Source organism: Synchiropus splendidus, chromosome 9 (genome assembly GCF_027744825.2).
Source record: "Synchiropus splendidus isolate RoL2022-P1 chromosome 9, RoL_Sspl_1.0, whole genome shotgun sequence".
NCBI classification, from domain to species: Eukaryota; Metazoa; Chordata; class Actinopteri; order Syngnathiformes; family Callionymidae; genus Synchiropus; species Synchiropus splendidus.
In genome coordinates, this window is record NC_071342.1 from 21,316,082 (window position 1) to 21,326,815 (window position 10,734).

General features: G+C 45.7%; 1 protein-coding gene across 1 annotated transcript; it reads left to right on the plus strand.

Annotated features, from left to right (window-relative positions):
* Window positions 1-310: 310 nt before the first annotated feature.
* Window positions 311-10,380, plus strand: rhoq (ras homolog family member Q). Its single transcript, XM_053874299.1, has 5 exons — window positions 311-764; window positions 1,125-1,183; window positions 5,757-5,921; window positions 7,415-7,510; window positions 8,420-10,380. Exons 1-5 carry the CDS (start codon window positions 611-613, stop codon window positions 8,579-8,581), a joined length of 636 nt encoding a protein of 211 aa, XP_053730274.1. The 5' UTR covers window positions 311-610; the 3' UTR covers window positions 8,582-10,380.
* Window positions 10,381-10,734: the final 354 nt, after the last annotated feature.

A 10,734-nucleotide genomic window follows, 5' to 3' on the forward strand; every position in this document is an offset into this window, starting at 1 on the left:
GTTATTTTTCACGGTGAGAGGCCGGGGAAAGGGTTATAGCAATGAGAACAGTCAAAAGTTTGTGTATCTTAAAAAAATTCACATTTATATCCAAGCTAATTTCTGATATCTCTGAGCCCCGAGAGTCTAGTTACATTTTTTGTTTGTTCAATAAATGGATTGGAAAAGGTATATATTTGTTTTGAGTCTGAAGCACGGGTTGTACTTTATCTGGAGCCCCTTGCTTTTGAACCCAAGCCCCGCCCCTCTAGCGAGCGCACCCACCTTGTCCGGCAGCAGCGGCGGCGGAGCTCAGTGCGGGAGGCAGAGGGAGGACGGAAGGGGGCACGCGGGGCAGCGAGCACCACTGGCTGGGGAGCAGCGCGAGCCGCGGCGGCGGAAGCTTCTGGACGACAGCCGCTTCCTTCCAGAGTCTGACAGCTGGATACAGTCGGGGAAACTCTCCGGATTTGGGTGGAAAGAGGAGGAGGCGATGAGAGTCCAGGCGGACTCCGCGAGCCTCAGACGCGGGTGATGCCCGCACCGCCGCCCAGGAGCCGCCGCCGCAGCAGCAGCAGGAGGAGGGAAGGAGGAAGGAACAGGGCGCTGTGGGGCCGGTGCTGAGGATGGTATGGTCGGGATCATGGCCAACGGAAGCGGTACTGTGATGTTGAAATGCGTCGTGGTGGGAGACGGTGCGGTGGGCAAGACGTGTCTCCTGATGAGCTACGCCAACGACGCCTTCCCGGAGGAGTACGTCCCCACGGTGTTCGACCATTACGCAGGTGAGCCCCCCCCCCCAACACCCTCAAACTGCTGTTGTGTGGATTCACTCGCCCTCTTCTCCTCAGATGTCTGCTTCATTCTGAAAGATTGGCAAACTTATGACTTTCATTTTCATATTTCCCATGTGGTCATTATCAACTGAATAAACGTATGTGAACGTGGTGACTGTTGTTTCTCACTGCCATTCTCCTCGCTTCTCCACTGCATTGCTTTGCATCTGTTGCTGTAATCAGAACCACTTGTTTGCCTGCTTCAGCAGGGAGAGGTTGGGGATCCCCCCCTCCTCCCCCCTGCTCTGCGTGACTCCCCCACCCTGATCTTCTCCCTCATCTCCTCTGTTCTTTGTCGTCTCCTCACAGTGAGCGTCAACGTCGGCGGGAAGCAGTACTTGCTGGGACTGTACGACACAGCTGGTCAGGTAGGTCTATTTTGGAGTCTGGTCCGAGCGTGTCAAGGTCACCCACCAAAAAAAGCCCCACCTCTATCTTGGTCTCGCCATGTGCGACTAATAACAGATCCTCCACCAGGCCAAAGTCTAAGCTGCAACAGGTGACGGTTGGTTCGCACACGGGGTCTGGTGTGTATCGGGTCAGTGTTGGAGGGTGGGGGGGCTTCAATAGTTGTATTATGGCCAGAACAGGCCCCCAATGTCCAGTAGTGATGTCACAGATGTGTTAATAGGGCAACTAATGCTGGGGCTTTTCCTTTACAATGTTCCATTCAGTGGGCAAAAGTTAAAGCCCCGGCTCACACAGAGACACACACAACCCACAATAATGGGTCGTGCGCACTCATGCTGACGCACACTAGAATGTCCACCATGATTAGGAAACTAAATTCAACTATAACACTTTCTTACATCTACAGCTTAAATATTCAACATTTTTATTTAGCTTAAATCAACGTTGTGATCCTGCATGTGAAGCATGATGTCGGACCCTTAAACCTGGAATTCACTGAAAACACCGTCAAACTATTGGCTAGATAAAAACACATAAATAAATCAATAAAAGAGAAAAGTGACATTTACATAAGTTTATTCAGTTTTTCAGTTCATGATAAATAAATGGAAAATATGAACACCTGAAGGTGAAAGTCATAACTTCCATAATCTTTCAAATTTAATCAGAAATTTCAGGAGAATAGAGTGACTGAATTGAAAATTATATTTATTGATTTACAATAATAATGATGACAAAAGATTAAGTAAAATTATGGAACAGCTTCCAACTCTCTTACAGCAGGAAAGCAGGGAAGAAGATGAAAGTGAACCTTGTCCAGCGGAATAGTGATTTTGCAGCTTATAAGAAACAATTCCTGGCTTGTTTATTCAGAAACAAAAATGCTAAAGATTTGAGAATCAGCTTCAAAGATGTCCATGAATGTTTTTAAAATGTTGAATGCTGTTTTAATTCTGCGTACCAGCAACCGAGTAAGGTTTGAGATGAAAGTGAAAGATTAAGAGAAAATAGCAGGATGTCAAAGTGAAACTAGAGAATTGAAATACAAACTGAAGAGAAGTGTTACCCGAGTGTGGTGATCTGGGGATGTCCAGCATGAAGACGTAAGCTAAGCTAATTGTCAAGTTTCAAATAAGGAGGAAAGAGGATGTTTAAAATTCGTACATATAAAACAAAACAGAAATGAAAATGTAAATTAAATAATAAAAAAAATATGAGAAAAAAAGCAGCAGAAAAATGAACTATAAAGTGAATTTGGTTGAATGCAAGTGGGTGGAAATGGAACCATCCACATCTGCCCATGAGCAATTTTAATATCTGTACAGAACATTTTTAGTCAAAGCTGCTCAACGCGGTGCCGTCAAGTAAGTCGACTTCATCCAGATTAAAGAATGTTGAGGAGGGTTTATGAGGATTGGGGGCATTTTGTGGGTTTTATTCATGAACCTCTTAAAGATTTAACAAACGTGGTGAGATGTTTGCATCTGGCTTGCTGAGAGCTGCTGTTGACTTTGGTCAACAGCAGCTCACAAAAGACGATTTAACTGCGGGGGTGAGGGAAGCAAGTTGCGAGCTGAGTGTGAAGGCTGCATCAACGTACTGCTGAAGTCACCAGTGAAGGACTCGTGAAAGAGATGGATGGAAGAGCAGCGACTCAGGAACATGAGTCTGTTGTCTTCACTTGGTTTTTCTCTCTAAAACAGAGGAGTCGCCACAGATGTCGGTTCAGATTTACGTTACCCCTGAACCACCCTTTCCCCCTCGAAGTCCAGCTGGGAGTGTTTACAGCTCCACCGCCTGATCAAGGAGTCGCCCCCCCCTCCCACAAAAGTCAGAAAGAAACAAGAAGGAAATAGAAGGAGGAAGGAGGTGAAGCTTATGGTTTTGTTTCGACTTTGACTCACCACCTCTGAAATGTCAGTTGCGTTGTTGAGTGCGGCAGCGGTGGTGGGCATGTTGATGGCCTCCCGCTGACTTAGTTTCACTGCTTCACTCCAAGTCAAATCATCCAGTTACATTCGTCTGATGTCTGAGCTGCGGCCCGACAGCCAGACTTGACAAGCGTCTGTTGACAGTGAGACCCAGAGGAGACAGTCGTGTTAAAAAGAGCGGGAGAGGCGACGGATGAGTCATTGATATCATCCAGCTCAAATGACTTTGAGTCCCTGAGAGAAAGTCGCTGGGCTGAGAAAACAAAATGAGCTGATAGGATGAAGGAGGAGACGCTGGATATTAATGCACCAGTGTAGACTAGTATAAACCAAGTACTCTTTTCAGATTAGAATAGTCTAGGGTTGACACCAGAGCTTTGTCAGCCTCGGGGCCCCCATGTTAGGATTTTGACCCTCTAAACTGAGATCGTCTCATACAACGTCCAAACATTTTCTCCACCCATGAGAAGTCAGGTCGCAGGGAAATACACCTCCTGTGTTTAACCACGTGTCCGTTCGCTCGTGAGAATGACTACCAAGAAAGTTACATCCAAGAACTAGAACTGTATTCCCTGACAGAGGAGTCTGATACATACGCAGAATTCTGGCTCAGCAGCTACGCCTGGCTTAGCCTTCGCAGTCATCCGGTAGAGCCACAAAAAACTATATGAGGTCTTGACCTCTTTATACACAAAAGTTCTCCACGTGGGCTCCGTCCTCGTCTGATTGGTCCTCAGCCATTGACGCCAGTGCTCGCTCCATCGTAACCATGGCAACGATCACAAGACACACTCCGCTCCTTCGGACCCAGGTGGCTCTTATCGTGACCAGCTCCATCCAGCCATGGAGAAGATGGTACTTTCCAGCCTCCTCCGTCTGATCTAGGACCCGCCACATGTCTGCTCAGACCTCCAGTGTCTGCTTCACTCCCGCTATTGTACTGTGCTGTTACTTTGAATTACTTGGTCACAGAGCTCCAGCTTTGTCTAGTCAAACACTTCCTGTTCAAATTGAAAACAAAGCCACCGACACAGAGCTATCTTGCTAACAAGTAATGCCCCAACTAACTTTCAATGACATTGTCAACCTCATCTGTGTTTATGTATATTTGAAATCCTATAGCTCACGATGTTATTTGGTGGTGGATGTGACGGGTCTCTCACCAACTTCCCTCTTGTGTCTGTGGAAGAAAAAAAAAAGAAGTCTGATGAGGTTTAACACTCGCTCCTCTCTTCGAATGATGGTTGTGCAACGCTGCTGGTCACCAAAGAAATTCACTCTCAGTGACACTCTTCATGTTCGTGTATCTGCTGATCAAACCTAAGATGGAGTAACGGAGCTTAAACTATTTACAGTCTGAGCAGTGGAGACACACACACACTCACACTGTTCTCTGTCCGCGCCTCAGAAAAGCTCGGGGGCCTGTTGACTGTAAACTGCTGACTGCTCCCATTGTGTTCCTTCGTGTATGTGTGTGTGTGTGTCTCTTGTGTAAGCAAAGGTCATGCATGACACACTTATAAATACACACTTGTTCTGACATGACATAGATTATCGGACAGAACGTAAGCGCTGCAGTCTGTCCTGTAATGTGTCACTATCTACATGTTTAAAAAAGGTTGATCTGGTGGAGTTTAGCAGAAAGTCTAGACCTGGATCTGGATCTGCTATGTGGACCTCCTACCCCCATCCTTCCAACCTGACTTAAGCTTTCTCAGCTCGCCGTACCGGACTCACTCAGGAGATGGATTACAGACTTCCTGTCAGACAGGAAGCAGCATGTGAACACTCTGTTTTCACCTGAGGCCTGAAGTGCTGTCTACACATCACAAAACACCTCCCGCACATGATGTTGGTTGAGTCCCTTTATGGGTCATACTTCCACGGCGTTGGCGCTCATCTGCGACTTTGAATACTGATACCAGTTTGCAATATATACGAGGCCTGTCAAAGGCGTTTATCTCAGAGAAGCTGATCCGACACAGGGGAGAGTGGTGCGGGCGTGATTTAGCCTATACACCACGCAGCTATGTGAGCTGGCAGCACGTCCGGGTCTCGTGGCGACGCCTTGTGCACAGCTCGCTTTGAAGGACGGAGGATAAAAAACAGCCTGTAATTGTCTCTGTCAGCGAGCGAAAGAGGAAGCAATCCCCACTTGAAGGTCTCTCAGTCTTCCCCTCATCATAACTCTACTGCTGCTGACGTTTATTGTCGTATTAAACTGATGCCAGAGACTGGAACAGCAAGAGTTCACACACTCTTAAGACCTTCACTGACCTCTTTCACTGGGTTTCCACTCTTTTCCTGCTCCTTCACAGAGGTGGTTCTTTCATTCTCTTGCTGTGCGCTTTACATTTACCAAATCTCAGATCTAGAGAGTGGAATTTAGATGCTTTCATAGTCATTTTTCATACCTTCTCCAGAGCCTTTTAAAGTTTCCGTGTCTTTCGTGAGTCCCCGAGAACTCTTCCTCATTTATTACACACTTGAATAATTCATGAAGGATAATTACACCAAGGTGTGGGAGCGGATATTAATCACGTCTCTGAGTTCTCTCTCTAACCCTGACCTCCAAGATAAACCCTCATCCTTTCTCCAGGAGGATTACGACCGACTCCGGCCGCTGTCATACCCGATGACCGATGTCTTCCTCATCTGCTTCTCGGTGGTCAACCCTGCCAGCTTCCAGAACGTGCGTGAGGAGTGGGTGCCCGAGCTGCAGGAGTACGCGCCCAGCGTTCCCTACCTGCTCATCGGCACACAGGTGAGTCGGCAAAGCCCTTTTACAGATGACCTCAGCTATCAATCTCAAATCACCTGATCTGTGACGGGAAAAAAACCTACTTCACTCACAACTGAATCAGGATTTTACTACCATCTAATGGTGACAGTGTGAACTACACCTGGTTGATAAAAGCACTTGTGTTTGCTTGACACACTTGGCTAGTCGTTCCCCAAAATTTCTATAAATTGAACTTCGACTTTCATAGTGGTAGACTTGACAAGACATTTGCTCACATTGTAATCTCAGCACGGATCAACACAGCTACTTAGAAGTGCAGCGTTTATTGCATAAGAATGTAGCTTTACTTCCTCTTCCTGACCAAATGTCACCTCATCAGATCACTTGACACTTGCTCTGTCTATGATTCTTGCACACATAGAAACAGATGAGCATAGAAACTGTGTTTTCACCATCCCCACCATTGTCTTCCCACTGCTGTGCGCATGACACTTGAGGCTCTTTTGATACGCTCTAATTCTTTATTCCATATCACTCAGAGGAGTCGATTTTCCCTCCAGCAGAAGCATTGATCCTCGCAGACTCTGTGCTGGAATGATTTGGTCTCCCAAGCAGCTGCTTCTCGACATTCTGAAGCCCGTTAGCTCACACTTCCTGCTCTTGTGCAAAGTTATTTCACGGCCGACTTCTCGTTGCTCATCGAACAGCTTCCCCTTCACTGCATCTGATTAACCGCAGTCAACGTTCCACCCGTCTTTAGTTAGCTGAGGAGAGGAGAGGAGAGGCAGCGTCCACCGGTACTGAACATCAGACGCCCACTCCTCTCCTTGCTCACCCCACCACCCCCTCCTCCTCCTCCTCCTCCACGTCCTCCTCGGTCTGACTGCTCTGGTGGTTAGTTGCTGGGAAACACACAACTTCAACTCACCAGTAAATCTGAGTTAGGATTTTTAAGAGCAGCAGACTTAAAGGATACGTTTGGAGAATATAAACTCAGATTAAAGCTGTGGACCACTCAAGAGGATGCACAAGATGATGTTTTAAAGCTAAATCTAGTGATGGGATTTGATTAACCTGCTGGGTTTTCAGGATGATTCTATGACTCTGTGAGCTTCGGCTACACCCACATGCATCTTCTGTGCCGGTTTCATAAAAGTGTTCTGTAAAGATGGAGCCTTTCTGCCGTCTATACAGATCCACTGAAACAATGTAGTACATATGCCAGGACTGTTGTGGCGCTAACATTAGCACATTAGCATAGCAAATCGATGGCGCTAAGAGACGCCGGTGTTTACCCACAACACTGTTGGGCTCTTGTTTCGAGTCAACACTAAACTACTGTGGCATCATTTTTAAAATGCTGAGCCTTCTTCAGCCCATCGAAAGACCATTGTAACCATCCTTAGGATTCTTCATTCCAAACTGGCAGGGAACAAATCGTTCTTGAAGCCATGGCAAATCATTCCAGCCGCTTCAGTTGCTTTCAGTGTCAAACAATGCGTTTTGTCCTCCAGATTGACCTCCGTGACGACCCCAAGACCATCGCCAAACTCAACGACATGAAGGAGAAGCCGATCGCCACGGAGCAGGGACAGAAACTGGCCAAAGAGGTTTGTACAGTCCCCTAGAAAGATGAACGTCCCGAGGGAAAGAGAATTAGTCTGTCGATGCTGTGGAGCTGTCAGACCCGGTTACATGAGCTCCATGGAATGTGAGTTTCATGCCTGGGATTAGAATTCTGCTCCATCTTTGGCTGACAATTACTCCATTCTGGGTGGATGTTCAGGGCTGAAGCAGTCATCTGTGATTATAGCAGATGAGATGCTGAGAGTCTCGGATGTCCCTGAACGGCGGAGCTCCTTTGGTGACTTTTCGTGCTGATAGATTTGGCTCTGTTTTTTGCTCTTAAGTCTCGTGCATTTATATTGTTGACACCGTGCACCGCCTGTGAAGGCCTTCTTCATCTGCCTTGAGGACTGCGACATCCAACAGATGCTTTTGTTTGCTTTTGTTCAGGGATTCCTCCATGTTTGTTGATGTTGTTCTCATCCTAGCTGCCACGTGTCTTGTGCATCACTGTGATCAGTGGACCAGGAACTCCTGCACTGACAAAGGTTCCCTGTTGTCTGGAGAGCAAACTGTTCAATTAGATTAAATTCAATTTAAAAAAATGTTGTAATAAATTAATCGTAATTAACTCATTAAAGTCCTACCACTAGAAATGTTTAATTATTAATTCATTCAGGTGGCTATTTGACTGTGAAGATGTCTTGTTTAAGATGAGGAATTTCATGCAGAAATATTGCCGCAGGAAAAGTTTGAGCCTCTCACACAAAAGGGCCGACCCATGTGCAAAATGAAAAATGCAACTAATTCAACAAACCATTTCAGCAGTAAACAAAATGACCATGAAAACTATGAGTCAGGAACTTTGCTCTCAGTCGCCGCTGCTGTGTGAGCTGTGAATTCGCTTTGTTTTTCTGTAACCACTCGTGATGTTTCCTCCGTCTCTCGCGCAGATCGGCGCCTGTTGCTATGTGGAATGTTCGGCGCTGACCCAGAAGGGCCTGAAGACCGTCTTCGATGAGGCCATCATCGCTATTCTGACTCCCAAGAGGAAGAAAGGAGCGTTAAAGCGAAGACTGGGCCCTCGCTGCATCAACTGCTGCCTGATCACATGATGCAGAAAAGAAACTGAAATCTACCTTCCTGGGACTTTACACAAAAGCCAGACGCTGGAGGATCCGAGTTGACTTGCTGCCTCAGACGTCTTCTTTTTTAAACGTTTTTGAGGACTGCGACATCAAAGCTGCATATATTTGGTTTTGAATACTACGTCTGAGAATGAGCGCTGAATTCCTCTGCTCTCTGTGAAGACTTTTTTTTTCATTTGAAAGTGTATTTTATGAAGAGTTTATGATTGTAAATGATCCCTCGAACTGAGATCCAACCAAAGCTTTCCTTTTCGTTCGCAGGAACATTTGAACCCCTTTTCGTCCGAGATATTTATCAGATTTTCTAAAACCAAGTACATGCTGTCAAGCTGTTTGTGTGTTCCTGATGCACAATTCAATTTTCTGCTGCACAGTAAGGAACATTCCGCTCTGTATCCACCGCCAGAAGTACATGAGGTACTCAAGGTTCTGCAAGCTATGTAAAGAAGCACAGTGAAGCCTGTCAACTAACCAATATGCACAAGGATTGAAGCTACAAGCAAACAGCACACAGACATCTATGCTATAGAAATGAATGGAAGCAAATGAATGAAGATGAACATTTGTTAAAGGTAGACTGACTTCTTGACAAAATTGAGATGCCCGAACATCCTGTATATTTTGCCAAAGATCCATTGTTGATAATATGTAGCAACACTTCTCCTTCCTTATAAAATGTCCCTGGTTCATAGTGAGACTTGTTACTTGCACAATTGGCACAAGATGTTGAAAAATCTTAACAAAGTCCTCTCACTTTGGAATGTTTCACTAATGTGTCTGAAGATGAGATTCCAAAGAAGCGGGAGTTCCCAAAATATCACCCAGTAGTTGGAGATGCTCCAGCGAGATGCTAACCTGAAGTCTGTGGAAGTGTTTTGGAAGAGCGATGAGGGAGAACCAGCTGCAGCACAAACGCAAATCAGCAGAGGGCGCTAACCCACTCCCACTCCTAAACAATGACGGAGAAAACCTCTCAGCAAACTAGGTTCTTGCATAGATCTTTAAGACTTTACCAATGTGGACGTCAATGGCATCACAGAAGTGAACTCTGAGATCTCCAGAAGCTGGCACATCTTCAGTCATGAGGGCTTTGTAGCTGTCTGTCATGGTGAAGAAAGAGCTGAGCCAAAAGACAACGCTCACCTGTGGACAGCTGCAACAGTTTTCTCTCTCACATCTGTAATAATGAAAGAGGCTCAGTCATCCAGGAGAGTCTCAGAGTAGTCCAAGTGAAGACAGTAGAGATAAAGAAGACAACCGGGGGGACACTGGACACTGTCTCAAAGTTGACCTGGAAAGATTCTGACTAGTTTGTTTTCTCCTTCATTCTCCCACTGTTCATGCATTTCATGGCAGGTCAAAACTTGGGTGGGTCAGAGAAAGAACTAGGTAGAAAAGTTTGTTTGAATGGGCCGGTGCAGCCTGCCTGGAGTCAGGCAACTTCCATCATTGCACTTTGAAATGAGAAACAGGAAACTATTTTGCTGACTCAACAAAAACACATACTGCGTCTCCTTATGAAGCTCTTTTGTAAAGCTCCCAGCCCTGCTCTTCTCTGAATGCAGTTCTCACACTGTTTTTTTCAAGTCAAAGGTGCCAACTTTTGCTACCAAGCTTATGCTCCTGAGTTCCACTGTGGAAGCTTTAACGTCTCTGGTGCTCTTCCTGCTCCGCTCGGCCTGATTCTGTTCGCTCGCCTGCTTCACTTTCTGAACCCTGAAGTGCCGATTCTCCTGCTGATGCTCCTTCCCTCAATAAACGTGTTGACTGTGCTGCTGGATGATCTGTGTTACTCTTGCTGCACCACACATTTGGGTAACTGAGGGAAGAGGAAAATCGTGGCTCAGATGGATCACATGGGGAAAGGGTCAAAGGTCGTATTCATAGTTCATCAGTGCCACATATAGTCTCTCTACTTTTCTATTGTTTCAAAACTGAAAATTATTTCCAATTCTCACTCAGCTTTTTTCAAAATGATACAATTTCGTTTTACAACTCTTGACTCCATGAGTTAATTTTTCAGAATAATTATGAATTAAATATTATAAGATTTTTATTTCTATTTTTTTTTTAATCCCCGTTGTATTTATAAAATATTAGTGGTGAGAAAAACCTTTTAG